The sequence below is a fragment of the Mesoplodon mirus genome, assembly GCF_964341445.2.
Source record: "Mesoplodon mirus genome assembly, chromosome: 14".
NCBI lineage: Eukaryota > Metazoa > Chordata > Mammalia > Artiodactyla > Ziphiidae > Mesoplodon > Mesoplodon mirus.
Genome location: NC_138990.1, coordinates 45747417 through 45767273, shown reverse-complemented (window position 1 = coordinate 45767273; position 19857 = coordinate 45747417). Strand labels below are relative to the sequence as shown.

Genomic DNA, 19857 nt, shown 5'->3' with positions numbered 1-19857 from the left:
CTCCCGCTCGGTCCCGCCGCCGCACCCTCGCTCTAGCCCACTCCTCGGCTCCAAGGAAGCGGCCCCAGCGCCGCTAACCCTGTCCCGGACCACGCCAACAGCTTCCAGCTGCGCCGTGCCGCGTACGAAGCGAGCGTCTGCAGCCCGCCCGCCCCCTACGGCGGCCGGCCCCTCCCCAGCCCCGCCCAAGACCCCGCCCCTCGCGAGTGCGCCGCGGGAGCAGGCGAGACGCGGGGGCTAGGGAGCCCTTACAGGCCGAGCCTGACGGCCGGAAGTGGCTGTTTTGGGACTGAGCTGGCGCAGCAAACTTCCGGCCCAGGTCTCCTACCTCGAGCTAGTCCGCAGACCGTGTCGGAGCCGGGCCCTGCTGATCAGGTGAGAGGCACGCAGGCGCGGTCCACGGCCCATCGGCGGTGGCTGGGCCAGTGGGGCGAGGACGGGTCTTGGTCTGGGCGAGGAGTGCGCCGGTCCGAGGCTCAGTCCCTCCTCTTCTCCGCAGCATGATCACGGACGTGCAGCTCGCCATCTTCGCCAACATGCTGGGCGTGTCGCTCTTCCTGCTTGTCGTTCTCTATCACTACGTGGCCGTCAACAATCCCAAGAAGCAGGAATGAAAGTGGCGCTTTCTCTGCCCCAGGTAACGGTACGGGGCTGTAGCGCCCAGCCCCAGAGAGTGAGTGGCGGGGCCGCGCCAGGGCGTGAAGGGTTCGAAACTTCAAATCAGAAAGTGTTGGGCCAAGCATGATACTGGGCCCCTTTATCCGCACAGAGCAGCGAGTGCCCTGCCCCCTTCCCCCTTAAACTGCTCCCTGCTAGAAGGGGGTGGGTTCCCTAAACCCCCTCAGTCCCCATCTTCATGTGGTCCCCAGATGCCCAAGTTGATAGTACGGGTACAAGAAGGTACTGACACCCGAAGGAATAAAGGTACTGAGGATGCCGTCCAAGTAAGAGGATTTAGGCTCTTCTCTTAAATAGTACTCACTTTTCCAAGGTTGTTCAGGCTTTTATTTAGGCATAATTTTTTTTTGTGAGGGGTTGGAAAGATAGAGAATTCTATTTCAGGGGCACAGGGCACTGATTTAGGGGTTGGCTAGTGTAGACCCAAGCCATAGAGAAGAATGGGATGGGGGAGGTGTTGTATGAACGTCTTGTAAACCAACCCGTAAGTGTGGTTGAGAATTGTAAGGGGGGACAGGCTGGATGGGAGTTGATTCCTGAAGGATTGCCCCAGAGGAAAGCTGCAGCATTTTCCTTACCTCAGGTCTTTCCCCCTCTTTTCTAGGGTTCCAGGACATAGTCTGAGGCAAGATGGAGGGTGTGAGGGGCCTTCACACTTCACTTCATCCCTTCTACCCATCACAACATACAAAGCAACTACACCTGGATTTTTCCAAACAACTTTTATTTCCTCAAAGTCTTCCTTAACCTTATGGAACAAGAAGCTGCCACTGAATAGGGCCCAGCATAGGGCTACTTTATTTTCTACTCCCTCCCCCCAATATAAAAATATAGATTTTTTTTGTGGTCCCAAAATCGTGTGCTGTGGAGGGAGGGAAGGGGTGGCAGGTCCCTGCTTTGTCCTGTCTCAAGGTGATGCTCTGCAATGTCTCAGAACAGTGTGGCTGGCGTTCCAAGGAGTTACAATTGTCACATGGAATTGGGAGCTAAGAAAGGGGACTAGCACATTTCTTACTGTGTTCCCCATCTCGGGGTCATGTGCTGGGCATGGAGGTCAAGGCCTCAGACCCGGGGAGAAACAGTGAGTGGAGGAGATTTAGGGACAAAACAAACCTCAGTTTGGCCCAAGGGCCCCCCACTGTAACAAATCCGGGACTGGGAGTCAGACAGACTACGGGAAATAGGAGGAAAGGCAGGGGCAGAGCAGGGCCGTGGGGGCCCAGCCTGAGGCAGCCTGCAACAGAGAAGAGAGAGCAGTCAGGGTTGTGAAAACTCCGCCCTTCTTCTGGTCTTTCAGCCAGGGGCCGGGAGATGAGGGAGGCAAGGTGGCTGAGGATAGGCAGGTTGAGCACCGCACGGTGGTCTCATAGGGATGGTCTGACCAGCCTGCTCCTTAGGCCTAACTAGAAGTTGTTCTCTTGTCTGTTGGAGTGAAGACGGACAGCATGATGGGGGAAAAAGTCAGGGACTAGGTTCTTAATGAAGGTACATTTAGTCTTTCGGGGGTCAAAGGGAGAAGGGAAGGAAGAAAATGATCTTGAATGGCAGAAATGGGAATAAGGGGATAGAAGTGAGAGGTGGGGTGAAGAGTTGGACCCTGGTGCTCACCGTGGTGTGGAGCAGGGTCCCGGCTCTGGCTCACTGCTCTCCCTGGTCCGGGGGATAGGGGACGTGGGGCCCGAAGAGCCTCTCATCCCTCTGCGAGTCGGCGGTGAGCCCCGGCCCAACCTGGGCCTAGCCTGTGTGGACAGGGGGTAGGCTATGAGGCTGGATTCTTCCATGAACTTTTTTGCTTCTAGGTTTCCTTCTAGTATCCACACGTATGAGTGTAGTATAGGTGTCAACACGGGTACTGGGACCTTGAGATCCTGGGCACTGTTTCTAGCTGAGAAGGTAGGGCAGGATAATAGCTAGAAAACTCTTGGGTTCAGTCTATGACTATACATTCCAAGCTTTACTTAACTAGGGGAGTCAGAAGGGTCCAGCATTTAACCTTCATGGCTGTACCACGGTCAAGATCTGGCTGAGTAGAGAAGCACGGTGTGGAAAGATGGAGGATTAGTAGGTCTACCTCAGAGACTTCATTGCTCCAGCCCCTGCCAGAGCTTAAGCTTCACCTATCCAGTCAGCTTCTGCCTATACCTAACTTCAGTCAACCTAGTATGGGGATCTGGACTGAATCAGAGTTGGTGGCACAGCTGTTCCTAGGAGCAGCGACCAGATGTGTTACCTGGGGAATCCGGGACCCCTCCTGGCGGGAACTCTCCTCTGGCAGGTCTGGGCAGAAAGAGAGGAGAAGCTAAGGGCAGGGGCAGGCAAAGCCAAAGCTAGCAGGCTGAGGTTAGGGTATGTCTGGCAGGGATACTGGGATTGGAAGCAAGCAACAGACCTGGCTGAAGGGGATGGGGGTGCAGCACTGGACAGACAGGCACTCAGGCATCAGAGCAGCTCTCTGCTGTGGTTGTGGGGAGAGGGTGTAAAGCAGTGCTGGGCATTTTCCCTCCCACTACCCAGGTGAACAGCGCCTTGCTGGGCTCTGCCAGAGTTGCTATGCTGGGGACTGGGGAAGACCCAAAAATGTTACCTGTAGTCGGGTCCTGATACAGGGGATCCGAGGTCCAGCCCCTAGCAGACCTTTCCCAATCACCGTGACAGCCTCTGGTTTGTCCCCTGAGGATAGGAATGAGCAGCTACTCCCTAGGGAATAAAGGAACTTGATATCAGGATGGGGCCATGGAGAAGAGGTAACTTCCTTTAGATCAGGGTTTCTCAACATTGGCAATATTGACATCTTGGGCTGGATAATTCTTTGTTGTGGGCGGCTGCCTTGTGTATTTCAGGATGTTTAGCAGCATCTCTGGCCTCTGCTTAGCAGATGGCATTTCTTCCCCTGCCTCCTCCCCACTGTAACAACCCAAAATCTCTCCAGACAAATGTCCGCTGCCTGGCAAAATCGCCCCTGGTTCAGAAGCACGGCACGCTCTAGTCTGGTCCGAGGGGTAGAACAGGAACTTGAGCTTGAATCAGAACCCACTCAAGCTGAACTACTATGAATTTGTAGACCTTAGAGTTATCCCAGTCATATGTGTGAGCATTTAGGGATCAAGTCAGCAGTACCCAAGACTGGTGGATTCAGGGCTACCCGTTTAAAAGTTAACAGGTTGGGAGTAGTGGGCTCTGAGGGAGGTAGAAGATGTTAGGCTGGAGTCTTAGAAATCATCCCCATCCAGTGCTTTACACGGCTGGGTCTATAACCTAAAAGGAGAGCAGACGGTCTAGGCTCTATGTGGATGATATGGTCACGTAACATCTGCGGTGATGACAGGTGAAAGGCCTATGCTTTTTTCATCCTTCAGTTTTGTCTAAGTTGCCCAGCTCCTGGAGTCAGGGAGCTTGAATAAATAGCAGGTAGGAAAAGTCCTCAGGTTCCTCAACTGTAAAAATAAGGATTAAATGAGATAATGTGCTTAGAGCAGTGCCTGCCACATAGTAAATGCTCAATAAGTGGTAACTGTTATTTTATTACACAAAGATGTTCACTAAACTCCAGCTTCCTGTACAAGGGCATTGATGTTAGGGATTTAGGATAATCCAGGAGGATAACTGATGCCCCTGGTCTGGAGTGGCCTGTATTACATCAAGTCAGGAATGAGGTCCAGGTCACATGGCAGCCTAGTCAGGAGTCTGGCCTATGCCCTGGGAGGTAGGGAAGGAAGGAGGTTGGCCAACCCAGATTTCAGTGGTGGTGGGTACAGACCTGATATGCTGAGTGAGTTGGGCAGTAGGCAGGAGCCCATGTGTAAAGAGGCTGTGTTAGAACTAACAGGAGTTGGGGACGCGGACGGGCTGCTTGAAGTAGGGCGATGGGTCAGTGGCTGCTGCCGCCGTCTCCTGTCCTGGCTTCGGGGCTCTGAGTGGAAGGGACACAAGCAGATAAAAGGGCAAATAAGTGAGGCATTGTCACTCCCCTGCCCCACTGGCCTTCCCTTGTCAGCAGATGCCTGTTTTCAAGCTTGTCATCATACCAGCATCCCCCTTCTGAAGTAAGTCCAAGATGGGTAGAAAGAACTAATAATTTATTCCAGCTCTCCAGTTTTCATTCAGCCCTCATCCTACTTCACCTCTCTGGAGCTAACCAGCCTACTCACCCACCAGTTCATTCTTCTGGCGAAGAAGTTATTGAGCTTGGCTTTCCTAGGTTCTCCTCTTCCCCCTAACTGCCCCTTTTCAACTCCTTGTCCTGCCCCTAAATGTCAGTGGCCCCCATCATTTTATCCTTGGTTCTCTCCTGCTCTATGTACTCAAAACTCCCAAGTCTCCCTCTTGCCCTTTTTTCCCTGAACTGCAGTTCTAATTGTCTACTGATCGTTCTTACCTGGCACTCTCTCATGACCCAAACAAAACTCATTTTCTCCCCTCCCTTTTGTTCTCCCTATCTTGGTGAAAACTCTGCTAGAAACCTTGTTTCATCTCTTGACTCCTCCCTCACATTTAGATTTGTGTTTAACCCAAATCTGGAGAATTCTCCCTCTGCCTTCACTTGAATTCCTCCTGTATTCACCCGTGCCATTGCCAGCATCCAGATACAGGTCTTTATCTCTCATCCAGGCTTTTGAAAAAAATTCCCCACTGGCCTCCCCAGCTTGAGTCTCTTCCCTTTTACAATCCATCCTTCACACAGGTGCCAGAAATTATTATTCTAAAATAATAGAATAATTTATTATTCTATTTATTATTCTAAAATAAATTTATTTTAATAAAATTTATATATAAAATAAAATTTATAAATTTATATTTAATAAATTCTATTTATTATTCTAAAATAAGACCTGATCAAAAGTCATTTTGGCTGAGGCAAGGGGGAGATGCTGAAAGTCTTTTAAAGGATAAAGTCTAAACTTTTTAACATGGCATTCAGAGCCCCGCCCACTGTGGGTCCAGTCTACACATCCTTAGTAGGATGCTGACTTGATCCTTCACACCCTCTGCTATAGCCTCTAGGGCTACTAGCTATGTGGTTCTGCAAAGTCTGTTTCCTCTTCTAGTGAAACTTCAGACATCTTATACGTCCCATCTCAAATGTCACCTCTGTGATGCCTCGCTGACCATTAACAGTAGAATTAATTCTTCTCTTTCATTGTCCTTTGTTCACTTGGCTAGTAATTGTTTATGGTTTCTGTCTCCTTAACTAAATATTAGTACATGTAAAGTACTTAATACTGCCTGGCACATAGTAAGTGCTCAATATTCTAATTGGAACTTGAGTCTCTTGAGGGTAGGGACCTTGTCTTTTCCAATACTGTACATCCCAGTGCCTGTAAAGTACCGCCTGGAAAACCAGAGACCTTAATAAACATTTTGTTTACCCGGATAGCAGACACCCACTGTAGACCGTAAGCTGGCTCAACAATCCGTCTAAGGGCATATGGTTATACTCTGTGGGGCAGCTCTCTTGGTCCCTTCTTTGTAGCTAGAGCCTCACTGCTACAGATTCTGAAAGGTGGGGTCCCAGTGGGGTAGATGTTGAGGTAGGGAGATTTCTCAGGCTTGGCAGGTCCTTCCTTTTATCACAGGGGGACAGCAGGTACCAAATGCTCTCAAACGGAATGAGCTATTAACCTTTGTGGAGCTGAATTCGATGGTGGTTCCAGATGCCAGTTGACTTCTAACAAAGCAACATGTGTTACATGTGAAAAGGCTCTAAAGTAGAAAGTAGGTGACGGTAACTTTACCTTGTCTAGCTACAGTAGCAGTGACAAGGCTACTTCTGGAATGTCCCAAACCAAATTTAAAAAAACTGATACTTGCATGAATAAGGATAAGAAGAAAGGGAGAGATCTCAGGATGGAAGCTACTGTAGCTTTGAGGAGTTTGCCAAGATGCTGGGTACCAATTAGAATCTAAGACCACAGACAGGAGTCAAAAACAACCAGACCTTAGGGGGCTAGTAAGAGTTGGCTCAGCGATGCCAACAAAACAACCGAAGTCAGACTCATGGCCACAGTCACATAACTCGAAACTTACCCACCACCAATGACTTAGAGACACTGTAGAGCCTAGGCCTGGGTAATTCTTTGGTTAAAACAGGGATGTCAAGATGATGTCAAGTGATAGTGCACACGAGGCAGAAATAATGAACTTTAATGACAGAGGGGGAAATAGCAGGAAATAGATGATCTGAGAAATATCTATACACAGAAGGATGTTGAAACCATGTTAAGGGATGAAGCCTCACCCCACCCCAAGGAAGGATGAGACAGCAGGCTAGAAATTGAGTGAAGGCCTCTGGGACATTTGTAGGTTCTAGTAAGGAACTGAGTGGCACTTAAGAGGATACAAAGCAAAACAGGCAAATGATATAAAAAATGCCAATGTGAAATGTAAGTATCAAGGGAAAGATATTAAGGATACAACTCAGGAATCCTGCCCCTAAAGAGAGTTTCAGGGTAGGAGACAGGTTCTAGTTTAGGAGAGAGGCCTGATCTGGAAAGTAGAAGGCATTTAAAGGTAACACGTCATCACTTAAAAGACTGTCTTAAGGTTTGGGGGCTGCCTGTGAATTTGGCAGCGTGAGCACACAGCCCAGTTTCTCATGTTTTGGCTTCTGGGCCCCGGTATAGTCCAGGCCTACCCAGTCTCCACTGTGACGAGAATTAAAGGGAGGAGCCCCAACTCTCTTCTTTCTTGGCTCTAAGCTAGAGAAACAGGGCCTTAAGGCTGAGTGCAAGTGATAATGTGTACAGCTCTGCATCTAGAGGTTGTGAGATGGTGTTTTATGATACTCAGCCACTAGGTTCCATTTGGGAGAGGCAGGACAGTCCTCGGGCAGAGGCCTGAGACATAGAGTCAGACCGACCTCACCACTGTATGAGTCAGAAGGGATATTCTAAGGGCTCACAGTTTTGAGGGGCAGTTGTGTAACCTGTGCCTAGGTCGTGCATCATCCCTCCAAAACATCTTTAGAACTGTCCCTACAGGTAGCACCCCAGATCTCATTGGATCCCTAGGATGATCGCAGACCTGATTTATGCCCTGTGAGGGGTGGACAGGCGAGACAAGCCTTGATTCAGCTTCAACTTCTTGCCTTTTATTTGTTCAACAAATATTTGCAGATCATTTAATAAGTACCGGGCGTGGTGCTAGGTGCTAAGGGAATAAATAGATGTGTTAGGAGACATTTCCTGCCATCAAATAAGTTTTACTCTGCTATTTAACACAAAACTTGTTTGCAGGGGAAAAAGTAAAAGTGGTGATGGTGCTGGAGGCACTCTTCCTGTGTCCTTTGACTCACTTCTCAAAGGAGCCTCCACTCACCATTGGCCTTTAGCTGCTCTATCAGAAGCTGCTGGTCAGCTGAGACAAGGCATCACAGAGGCCAGGAGAGAATTCTGGTAACCTCAGCTTTAAGTGCCAGAGCTGGGGCGGACTAGAGTGGCCATGGTAGGCTGATGGCTGAAGGCTCCCCGCTTTACACTTAAGTCCCTTGTCTTTTACACCAGTATCCCGCTGGGTAGGGTGGAGGCCTAGGGAATAAGTGTAAGTTATTGAGTGACACTTGCTTGAATCCAGGGCCAGGACTGGTATGAAGCGAGTGAGGCGCCTAGAGTGCATAGTTTAAGGAGGCCCTTGCCTGACCCTGAGAGCGAGTGCCTTCCTAAATCACGTGTCCTAGGCACCTCACTGGCTTCCCTCTAGTCCGAGCCCTGTTTTCATCAACACATAGGCAACAGAAGGAGGAGCCCGTTTACTATCCAGAAATCGCACACTTCAGCTGCTACATTAGCCGTTCCCCAGTGAGCTCTCCCTCCTGCTCCTCGGTGGCAGCTGCGGATAGTGCCCTCTGCGCCTCTGAGCCCCGCGGTCAGGGACGTGACCACGGGTCTGGGAAGGCGGTTCTCGGGACCTGTTTTGCAGCAGGGGGAGAACGAGGTAAGGAAGATCCTGGCACTATGGTCAGGGGCGCCGGGAGGCAAGGCTTACTCAGGCTCTTCCAGCCTCCTGCCCCAGCAACATTCCTGCTCACCCCAAGTTGGCTACTTTTTGGTTTCTAAAATGTCATCCCCCAGGGCCTCCCTGGTGGCGCAGTGGTTGAGAGTCCGCCTGCCGATGCAGGGGATACGGGTTCGTGCCCCGGTCTGGGAGGATCCCATATGCCGCGGAGCGGCTGGGCCCGTGAGCCATGGCCGCTGGGCCTGCGCATCCGGAGCCTGTGCTCCGCAACGGGAGAGGCCACAACAGTGAGAGGCCCGCGTACCGCAAAAAGAAAAAAATAATAAATAAATAAATAAATAAATAAATAAAATAAAATGTCATCCCCCAGCCTCCGAGGACAGACCCTGCCAGACTAGTTCCCTGAACTTCTAACTTAAGCTTCTGGCTGGGCTACCTAGATCTTTTCTGAAATTTTCTGTGTAGCCCAATCTCATGTTCTGTTGTGGCCAATAAAGGATAGTCAATTAAACGTACGGTTAAATATAAAATTTTTATACATTAGTGGGAATTTTCTTACAAATAAGTTGGTACGTCAAAAAAAAAATCTTGTCAACGCAATCCCTGTTTTGGGATTTGGAAAGTATATTTATAGCTGCTTTTATAGTTAGAGATCTGAGGGTCGTGTTCTTCCTATCTCGGAAGACAAAGTATGCCCAGATGTGGCAAAGGCCCAGGGGCCAGATGTGTGGAACCAGGAAATGTCACAGAGCTACTGCACAGGGTAAATCACACAAACAAAGGAGTTTTTCTAAGGGTTAGTTGAAGATGCCATTTCCACATACCACAGCTACATCACAAGTCCCTAGCCCAAGCCAGGGCCAGTCTCCCATGCTGGAGTCTAATCAGGGACTTTGAGATGAAGTGGTAAAACTGTAGCACCAACAGATACTCAGGAGAACGGGAGTCAAGATTCCCGGATCTGATCTTTCAACTCCTTACAGTATTCCTATTTGGTATTATTAGGAACCTTCTTGACCCCCTGACTTTAGACATAGTTTCTTAGTTCTTACAAATATTTATGCAGGTCCCTAGGGTCTCTTGGTACTCAGACCAGCTCTCTTTCTGCTTCTAAGTTCATTTACCTGGGGGAACATGGCTTCTCACTTGGTTTCACCTGTACGTGGATGACTCTTAGATCCAACCCTGATGTCACCTTTTCTACAGTTTGGCCCTTTTTCTGCCTGTATAGCTGGCCCATGACATCCAAGCATGTCTAAAATAGATAAACTCAGCACTTTGCTCCCAACAATGTCTTACGGTCATCGTGACATTTTCCCTCAGCTTGTAGCCATGAAGCTCCCTTAGTTTGTCTCTCTTCCACCACCACTGAATCCTGCCACCTCTATTTCTAGTATGTACATTCATAGACCCTGGTATAGGCACTAGTTATCTCATGTATAAACTACTGCAAGGATCCACCTCCCCGTCCTTGCTTGATTTCTATATAAACAGTTCACAGGTAGCTCTCTTAAACAAATTTTTTGTTCCCATTATTCTCAGAAACACAGTCATTGCCATGTCTCGTTAACTCATAATCTTTGTTTTCAAGACATTCCGGCTTCTTCCTCCCACCTGTCTTCCTGATGTCCACGGGAAGGGCTTGGCCCTTCGAACCAGCTAGTGCGCCTGCTTGTTGTCCTCTCTACGTGGCAGCGCTGGTCCTGGCTATCACTGTCATCTCTGGAATGTTTCTGTTAAAACCATACACCACCACCCATTCTTCAAAACCATTCCTCAACTGATCATTCTTTGGGTGATTACTCTTGTGTTTATCTACAACGGTGGCTCCCCACGTTCCCTGTATGTTTATAATGAGTGTGTGCTTTTATGTTGTGTTTACTGCCCTGTGTCCCCCATAAAGTTTCAAGTCAGTCAACCAGGAATTACTCTGTACCGACTATGCCTATTTTCTATTAGTTATTTGGGGGAAGTAACAAATAAACAGAATACATGTCTCTCACTCAAGGAGCTTAATACAACACTCTGCATTTGGTGGGGGGGCAGGGAAGATGTTAATAAAATATGGACTAAAAACTACCTAGAACCCTCCAGTGAGGACCTAGAAAAGGCTCTTTGCTATTTCCCTTTTGTAATCAGGGAAGGAGAATTTATGGTGCCAATATTCCTTCTATGAGTTAAAAGGAAAATAAATTAAAAGAAGTAAAAATATCCAGATTTAAGATGGGAAACTCAAGTATACTGGAACACGAAAAGACTAAGTTTGAATAACTGCCACTTAATAGCTGCGCAATCTTGGACAAGTTACCCTTAAAAACCCTCAGTCTCCTCGTCAGAAAAGTGGAAATACCACCTATCCCACAGGGTCTTTGTGAGGATTAAATGAAATAAATATGCGATATTGTTTTTTTGTTGTTCACTGTTTAATGCTATTTAAATATAAGGCATTATTATTGCTTTAATACTTTCCTTCTATCAAACGGTGCGCAAAAGTGTCCTTTCCCAATGAAGACAGACTCTGTAAGAGTGGGGCTTGGAACATAAGCAGAGGTAACTATGGAGCTTCTCAGGGGTAGAACATCTTACTGGTCAAAGCTGGTAAGGCCCGCTGCTCTCTCTCCTGTGGCTGCTCTAACTAGTAGTCAGATTTCCACAGCCACTGACCCCAGTGCATGTTTCTGCTCTGCACCGAAAACCGTTGCAAGCTGAGTAGCAGGGAAGTGCTAACAAGGACGAGTGCAGCTTGAAGACCAGCAAAGCTTAGTTCCAGCACTTAAGCCTCCATACTCTGGCAAGATTGCTGTAGCCCAGAAGCCACATACAATGTTGATTTTTGATTTAGTTTATTTCCAGAAGTGGCCCGGCAACTGTCTCCCTACTATAGTCCGGGTCACTCCCGAGGAACGGCTCTGGAGTCCCTTCCTCTTCTTTTTTCCTAAAGGCCCACCTGTTTTGGGGATACACTGTGACCCAGAATCTCTTATCTTGTACCAATCAGGGTCTCCTTGGCCAAACCCAGGGGCACAGTTGAGCACTTGTGACCACTGCTGGAAGGGGCTAGACTGTTGCTTTGTAAGCCTAGAACAGGAGCTCTCTGTAGTTGTTCCATTTTTCTTTGGAAGAGCTGGCATCCTTCTGTTAACACTTTCTGAACAGGCTCTGAAGCTAGGAACAATTTTAGCCCATAGAGACCCTGGATAGCATTCTCCATCTTTGTATGGTGCTGCGATTTGGATTGTGAGGACATCTCCTATGTTGCTCCCAACAAGACCGACCCTGTCCTTGACGTGGAGGCTCCATGTCTCAGTGTGACCTGCTCTAGCCAGGGTTTCTTCCTTGGGAACTTTCCTGCCTCCCAGCAGTTGCTGGAACCCAGATACCGTGGACTCCCGCCTATGCCATACACGGTACCGTCCGGAGCTCGTGCCGCGGGGAACACCAAGGTCGCAGAAGAGGCTGTAGGTTCTGCTATATACTAGTTTTATTGATTCACCCCTCGGTCCCAGGCCAAGTGTGCATCTTCAAGCTCTCAATTCCCCCAGCAATGCCCCAAACAACTGAACACCTGTTGCAGGGGCTCCCAGACTAGCTTACCTCTGACGGGGCCCAGCACCCGGTGGCTGACCTTTTGGGTGCTAGAGCCCAGGCCTGGCAGCCCTGCAGGCCGACCGCCATGGAAAGGAAAGCTGAGGGAGTTCTTCATCTGTGGAGAACTTTGTTGACTGCTGCTGCTGCCACCAGCAGCTGCGCCAGTGCTAAAGCTTCGCGTGCAGCTCAAGGTGTTTTCAGAGCAGGAGACAGGCAGCCCGCTGCAAGGAAGCAGATGCCAGTTAACCCTGGGCCAGGGAGGTTGTTGCAAGTCTTTCCCCATGGTCTGATGCTCAGTAAAGCATCACCTCTGGGGTGAAAAGGCACAGGGACTCATTCCAAGGGAGCAGGGAGGGATTTACGTCCATGGATAAGGTCCCTAGCCTGGGGCATCTCAGGATGCCTGGGAGCCCCTGTTCACACGTAACGCGCTCCTGCAGACGATACGCTAAGAGCCCTAGGCGCTGTCCCTGGGCAGCTTTAACTCCTAGCGAATTCCCCTTTAATGCCTTGGTGCTGCCCTCGGACCCCTCGGTCATTCTCAACCGCTGGAAGCTGAGACCTGCCCCCAGCCGCACCCTAACCGTATTTGATTTTGTGCAGAGCTCTGGAGCAGGGAATCCCCTAGCCTGATTTTCAGGTATCTGGGAAGTATGCAGCTCCAGGTAAAAGGGAAGAGGATCCCATTCTCCAAAAAATGCACCGATCTTACTAATTTAAGTTTACCCTGGAAGTGTTCACCACGTGGTCTTTTGGGAAGTTGGGAATCACAAAGATTCCTTGGAACTCCTCGCTCTAGAGCCCTGTTCCACTTTCACAGCCTTTCTCCCTTCCACCCTGCTGGTCTTACTTGTTACTTTTGGGTGGAGTTCGAGAGCCTCTCTTCTTGTTGACACCCGTGTTCACAGTAGTGCTCAGGCCTCGACTGCTGCGCACGTGTTTTAGCATCCAGGCCCGGAGGTTCGTGAGGCTGCTATGCTCTGACAGCACAATTCGGGGCCATGGATTGCATTCTGCCATGTCCAGAGCTGCAATGGCCATAGCTCGTCCCACCTGTGGGGAGAGTCTGGTTTGGCTCAGTGTCTTGGTCTTCCAACCTAGGGTGCTGTGGTTTGGGGTGCACAGCACAGTGGGAGGGAAGGAGAGGCCGGCCTCACATTTGCTCAGTGAGTATCCCAACTTTTGTGCTCAGGCTGTTTATCGCAAGTGAACTTTGAGCTATTCCCTAAACTCTTGCCCATCTGGGGCCCTCATCCATTACGAGCAGGGGCAGGTGGGCTTTCTGGCTGGCACCAGGCAGGAGTTCTCCCAGCAGGAGAAGGCATTGGGATCTCTTCTCTAACCCACAGCTCTTTCTACTCCTCTTGTGTGCCCTGGGACACCAGGATCATCAGGTACCTCTGCAGAGGGGGTACTTTTAGGTCACTAGTGAACAAATGCAATAGAAGGAGGAAGACGAGCTCAGGGATTCTCTGTGGCGGGGTTGGGGGGAGGTCAGAATAGTGCCCACTCATCCTCTCAGCACCTTACAGTCAGAGGCTTGTGCCTGTTAACCGAGGAAGACAAGCACAGCAGCTGAGAGATGAGGCAGCGATAGTGGTGCGCCTCTCCCCAGAGGACCTCAGAGTCAGGTAGCAAGAGTGAAGGCCTTCCCAGACTTTGCGGTTCCCCTTTTCCCCACTCATCCCCTGCACGCATACCTGCTCAAACTGTTCCACAGTGTATCTGGAGGGGAAGGCCGGCGGGGGAGGGGGGCTGGCACGTCCGTTGTCATGGCAGGCGGCAGGGATGCTGTTTACTGAGCGTCCAGTGTTGTAGTTGCATTCAAGTGTGTAGCTAAGACACAGAGACATTTATCAGACAGAATCTGGACAGAGCCATGGGGGGACAGACTAGGTGGTCTATGAGATAATCATTTGGGAAAAAATAGACACAAATAGAAAGTTTTGCTAATCCCCAGCAACTGGAAATTGACCTTGGCACTTTATCGTATACCTAAGAAGGTCCCCAAAAGGGACCTTTAGTGTCCCAGACTAAAGACAATAACACTAATTGTGAATCTGTCCTTTGAGAAGACTTCGGCTATCCCTGCCCCCTGAATGCCCTCGACTGGGTATTGTTTTCTTTGGGAAGCTATTTCATCAACTGTATCTCAATTTCCACCCAACCTGTGGATTATCCCTGAGGCTTTGTAGATTGCAACCCGGCCGCTTCCCTCTTTAGACTGGCCATCTCTGCGGTCTCGGGCATACATGTTCTTCTCTGAGAAATTGCAGCCCTGGAAGTCAAAGTGGGCTGAGTTCAAGGAGATGAGCTTTGGATACAGCATATTTTCCACCTGTTTGGGCGAGGAAAAAGGCAACTCAGAAGGAGAGACAGAGAAAGAAGGATGGGGACAAGGAAGAGATGCCAAGCACGCAGCCATGTGCCTTAAACACAGCAGACACCTTCCGAACCATCAGCAGTAGTCAGTGTTTGTAAGTTCTCACTGAATGTTTGACAATATTTCTAGGTGTTGGAAAGGTACGATTCTACCTCTTTCTAAGCCCTTCTTCTCTCCAATAATGCAAAATTCTCCTCCTCCCCTGGTTTCCCAAACCCTAGAAAAGACTAGGATGCCGACAGCTTGGCCCTCTTTCAGAGGTCATGACGTAACAACTGAGCCGTGAGGGCCCAGCGCTGCCCCTTCTTGGCGCTCTCGCTCAGGATAGGGCACCTCCTGCAGCCCCAGGCCTTCCTGCCAGAAGGCCCCCTTCCCTCCACCTGTGGCCTGACCTTTATTTCCTAACCTGCAACACGTCCCACACTCACATGACCACCTGTGGATTCCTACCTGGGTGTTCTCGTCACTAAAGCTGTTTCCATACATGAAGCAGCCCCTCTTGGAAGCATGTCCATGCAGGTCCACGTAGTAAGCAACACCACTCTCTTTGGGGGGGATGGTGTCGGGGTCTGGATGCTCAGCCTCAGTGGACTGTTGTGGCATAATCCACACACTGTGGTGCTTCGGCTCTGCTGGCTCGGTCTGTGTCCAGGCCTCAGGGTTCTCCCCGTCAGACGAGTGCCCAAGGCGAGCTTCATTTCGGAGATTGTTGGCTTTCTCAAGGTCGGAAAGGGGAGCATCAGGAGGGAGATGGGGACTGCGCTGGTGCTCAGAGGGACTCTGGGAGTTCAGACGGGAGTGCACGTGGTGGTAGAGAAGCACAGCTTTAGCCCCGTAGACGGCCGGGTGCAGGACTGCATCAGGCTTCAGGTACTGACGGTTCAGATTCACTCCACGTGAGTCTGTGCTGTAGGGAAACAAGGACCAAAGCAGGGTCTAGAGGGCTGGGCCAGCGAAGGAGACACTCGAGTAGATGAAAAGGAGACTTGACTTGTGACACGAGAGGCTGAGGGTGCGTTAGGAAAGAAAGAACTGAGGCAGGCCCTCTCCGTGGCCAGCTGTCAGCCCTCCCACAGAACCCGAAAAGACAGCTCCCTCGGCTCAGCTGGACCTGGGTATTCCAGCTCTTCTCCTAGAGAGTGCCATTAGATGGGACATTCCTTCTCAGGTCACTGGATGATCACATGAACTTGCCCTTGTTAGGGTGCAAGAGGACTGGGAACACAGACGTTAGATGAGAGGCTGATAGTCTTCCATTGAGATGCAGGGCATGAGGGGACTGGGAACAGTCCAGGCGGGCTGGGGACGCTTCTTACCGGTAGTGGCCCCGGACTACGCCATCGGGGTTTAACATGGGAATCAGCTTAAAGACAAAGAGGCGACGTAGGGTTTGGGCCCGAGGATCATCAGGTCGAAGGATGAAGTCCAGAAAGCCATTGAAGACAAAGCTAGATGGAGTCTCCCCAGGGTGTACCCTACTGCTTAGGAAGAATATCTGAGGTGGAGAGGAGAGCAGTTATTAGGTCAGTTGCTCTATATTCTACGGTCATCATGTGGGGATGGTGGTGGGATGAGGTGGAAACAGCCACTGGACTTCCAGCTGGCTGAGTTTGCAAATGAAGTAGGAGCTGTCACACTTGCCTCAGAATGCAGGCTGAGGCCATGTCTACGGGGCTGAGGAATAACATGGTCTTAAGCTACCAGCAGTGCCTGGAGCTGGGCAAAGGCCAAGGTACTTACCTTTATGCTATTTCTACTCACCCTCTTGCCTGTGAAACGGAATGGTCGGGGTGTGCTGGCATCAGGAAATAGCTGCTCTAGGCGGGGCTCTCGATCTTCTCGAAGCCCATGGCAGGAACTGATCGTTAGCAGATCTACACGAAGTCCATCCAGAGAATAGCAAAGAGTCTCCCGGTGGTAATAGATGGTATCTAGGGGGCTGTAGAGGTAAAAGTCATTAAGCCAGGAGAAGTCCCTGAAGTCCTACCAACAGGTGGGCCTTGTCATGAGCCCAGGATTTGTAGGATCTGGTACTTCACCCTAACCTTTGGGGCTTTACAGTCCCTCACAGTTTTAAATGATGCTGAGGATTTGGGTGGGTCTATGTTGCCAGAATGCAGGGAGCAGGACAGGATAAACGTATTGGTTTTTTCCCCAGTTTATGGTGCCCTAGGATAGACTACTTTGCATAGACACAGAGTTGGTCTCTGTTGGGGCAGGAGAACAACAAATGTGTGCTGAGCAATGGCAGTGCTGGTGAAATTCTGGGTAACTGATGGGAGCTGGGATACTAAGAGGCTTGAAGTAGGCAGGTGGATAAGCGCAGTGGAGCAGTGGTAATGCCAAGATCAAGGTCACACAGAAACATCTGCCAAAGGTACCCCAAATCCCACATTCGCTACAGAGAAAAGAACAGATGAGATTTTGTTTCAGGGCTCTTAGGGCAAGTTCCAGGAGTGGCAGAGGTGCTGTGTGGTCCAGGACTGCAGGACAGCAGTAAGAATGCGGCTGGCACCTGCTATGGGTAGGGTGGTTCTCCAGAAAGCGCTGGTCCAGCTGGTTTAGCAAATCCTGGCAGTCACTGTAGGAGAAGGGGTAGCAGAAGGCGAAGAAGGTGGTGGCCCCACGGCTTTCCAGGAAACGGTGAACAAAGGACAACACAAACTGCGTCTCTGTCATCTGAGGAGCAGAGGAGGAAGAGGGGGCAACATGCCTCAGTGTCAGAGCTCAGGTCCTCCCGGGGGCACCAGGAACCGACCTCACACCCTCATCGCTTTTACCAACGTCCCTCCCTCTGAAACTCCACGTGGCAGCCAGATCCTTCTAGGCTTCCCGAGGCAGGGGCTTATCTTGGACTCCAGTTGGCGCCAGAGGGACGCTGGTACCAAAACCTGGTGTCCCACCTGCCTGGCACGCTGTATCGAAGGGACTCCTCTTTCCTTTCCCTCATCTGCTTTTAGCACCCAAGTCTGTCTCTCCTCCTCGCGGAGAACTTACCTCAAAGGTGGGCCGGTCTCGAATGCGTTCCCAGCGTGGCCGGGTGGGCAGTGTGCGCACAAAGGGGGCCATGCCCTGGGAATACAGCTTGCTTTGCTTGTTCATGTTCATGACGTTGATCTTGATGAGTTTCCCTGGAGTTCCTCCCCGGACACTGAAGTAGAACCATGACCTGAGGGCCAGAGTAGGAGAGACAGGTCATTCTATGTGGGAGGGTTGGAGAGGAGCTATGTGGGAGGGCTGGAGCAAGCCAAACTGGGAAAGGGCTACTTGGTAGGGAGAGAGGGAGGGAGGGAGAGGAAGGGGGAGTGGGAGGGGAAGGGTAGTGTGCGGGCACGCACTCTCAGAGGGCTAACTGAGGCACGGGTGCGGGGTCAGCCTCTCTTCCTTCTTCCACCGTCCAATACTCTCCTCTTACCTGTTCCCATTCTCGAATTCTGTTTCAGCACAGTCTGGTCGGGTCCACACGTTGAACTCATAGTCAGGGGAAGAGGCAATGCTGCTGGTGGAGGCTGAGGCACCACCCGCTACTCCTTCCCCATCACTAGACACAGATTCCACCTTCTCCACGTGGGCTAGGTTCCCTGAATCAAAGCGAGAACTGAACAGCAATCCCCCACAGCGCAGCTCCATGGTGGGGCTGGGAAAGCATCCTCCTGCCCCACTCAGGCCCTGAGAGCTGGGGAAAAATGGCGGGGTAGGGAGGAGAGGAAGAAAAATGAAAACATGTTCTTTGAGTATCTCTGGGTGAATGAGAGCTGCTCTTAGGGAGTGCCCTAAGAAACAAGAGTCTCTCTCCGCCTTAAGAAAAGGTAGAAGTGGGCTTCCAGCAAAGGCCAAGAATAAGCAGTTTTCTGTCCCCACACTAAGGGTTGTAACTGATCTCAAAGGACCCTATTTTACCACAGCTTGGCTATTCCAAAATAAAATACTCAGTGGCTTGAGTATGCTGAGAAACACTAGACTCTAAGTTTCTTTGCAGCCCAAAGATTAGAGAAGCTAGAGAAGTCAGACTGCCCAAATCTAGCCAAGATACACCCACCACCACGCGGCCATCTTGAGAGATGGGCCATTCTGGATCTCTGGTTCCTAGACTGGCTCCCCACTCTGGAGAAGAGCATAGTGGAGAGAACCAAGTTCCTAACTTTGGATGGGCAGCTTCCTCTCTCCACTCCTCTGTCCTCACAAGTACTGACCAGGCAGTTTTCTGTTGCTCCCCTGAGCCCTGGAAGGGCTGGTTCTTACTTTTTTGTTATTACCCCATGCCTATCAGGGAGGAAAACTAGACGTGTGGGCTTTGCCAAGCCAAAGGAAACTGGGCAGAAGCCACCTGCTCACCTGGAGACTGCAGCTCAAACCCAGTTAGGGTACGGGTCTATTCCACCCTCTCACCCCCAGTCCTGTAAGCAGTGAGGCCCCTGAAAAAGCTACCCTGGTAGTTGTGGGTTAGTAATGGATGTTCTGAGCATCCCTAAAAAAAAGTGGCCAATAGAGACCTACTTGGGGACAGGGGGATGGCTTCTCGACCCACAACTCTGAAGGACCCTCGCACAAGGACCGAGACTGTCCCGGCCAGGGAGGGGTTTGTTGGCTTGGGATGGTTCTGGGCGGACTCACACTCGCGGGAGGGTAGGAAAGCAGGGCGTAGCGGGTAACAGGCGAGGCCACAGGAGCGGGGGTGCGGCCGGGGGCACCCCGGGCGAGGGGCGGGGGCGGGGCCGGGGCCCGCACTCCGCGCAGAGCCCCTCACCTCTCTCCGGGCCGGTGATCCCGTTCCCTCTCCCGCTAGTGAGGCGCCACCTGGGCCCCGGCACCCGGGCCCTCCACCCAAGACCCAAACAAAACCCGAGCGCCGAGGTGCCGGGACCCCGCTCTGCCGGGAAACAAGAAGTCTCACGCCTATTGGCCGCGGGGACAGCTGGCTACCCGCCCAGTAAGGCTCGCTGCCATTGGCCAGCACGCCGGGGTTCCCTCGCACGTTTATCAGGCACCTGAGCCCGTGCTGTTTGGGGGCTCGACCTGCGGGCCCGGCGGAAGGGTTCCACCCGCGTCTTCTCAGAAGACGGTTAATGGCCTGCCCACCGGGAGGAGGAAAAGACGAAGTGACCAAGATGGACACTGGAAAAGACTCACCTGCAAAATAAAAAGACCGTGTGTGAAGCTAACAATTGCCTACCGTACTGATCTGTGTATTACAGAACACCCACCGGCTTCAGCCATTCTCCCGCGGTTCAGGGATCCTCCAGTGCTCGGGCCAAAAA

At 51.0% G+C, this 19857-nt stretch overlaps 2 protein-coding genes across 6 annotated transcripts; one reads left to right on the top strand and one right to left on the bottom strand.

Moving 5' to 3' along the window:
* Window positions 1-251: 251 nt before the first annotated feature.
* OST4 (oligosaccharyltransferase complex subunit 4, non-catalytic) lies at window positions 252-1518 on the top strand. 2 transcript variants are annotated; one of them, XR_014295902.1, is made up of 3 exons: window positions 252-375; window positions 500-673; window positions 1283-1518. XR_014295902.1 is itself a non-coding variant. In XM_082642503.1 (3 exons), the coding sequence occupies exon 2, from the start codon at window positions 501-503 to the stop codon at window positions 612-614; it is 114 nt and encodes a 37-aa protein (XP_082498629.1). In that variant the 5' UTR covers window positions 265-375; window position 500; the 3' UTR covers window positions 615-637; window positions 1283-1518. The 2 variants fall into 2 exon arrangements, 1 of the variants encoding a protein (XP_082498629.1); XM_082642503.1 differs by having other exon boundaries at window positions 265-375; window positions 500-637.
* Window positions 1519-1638: 120 nt separating this feature from the next.
* Window positions 1639-19464, bottom strand: AGBL5 (AGBL carboxypeptidase 5). 4 transcript variants are annotated; one of them, XM_082642500.1, is made up of 15 exons: window positions 18015-18293; window positions 17597-17768; window positions 17115-17278; window positions 16361-16538; window positions 15916-16094; window positions 15050-15506; window positions 14385-14554; window positions 13917-14052; window positions 13067-13269; window positions 12223-12437; window positions 4436-4588; window positions 3263-3375; window positions 2909-2955; window positions 2287-2417; window positions 1896-1912 (listed from the first exon to the last, which is right to left on the bottom strand). In XM_082642500.1, the coding sequence occupies exons 1-14, from the start codon at window positions 18227-18229 to the stop codon at window positions 2369-2371; spliced, it is 2451 nt and encodes an 816-aa protein (XP_082498626.1). In that variant the 5' UTR covers window positions 18230-18293; the 3' UTR covers window positions 1896-1912; window positions 2287-2368. The 4 variants fall into 4 exon arrangements, with proteins under 4 accessions (XP_082498628.1, XP_082498625.1, XP_082498626.1 ...); XM_082642502.1 differs by lacking the exon at window positions 2909-2955 and having other exon boundaries at window positions 1639-1912; window positions 3263-3371; window positions 4432-4588; XM_082642499.1 differs by lacking the exon at window positions 2909-2955 and having other exon boundaries at window positions 1639-1912.
* Window positions 19465-19857: the final 393 nt, after the last annotated feature.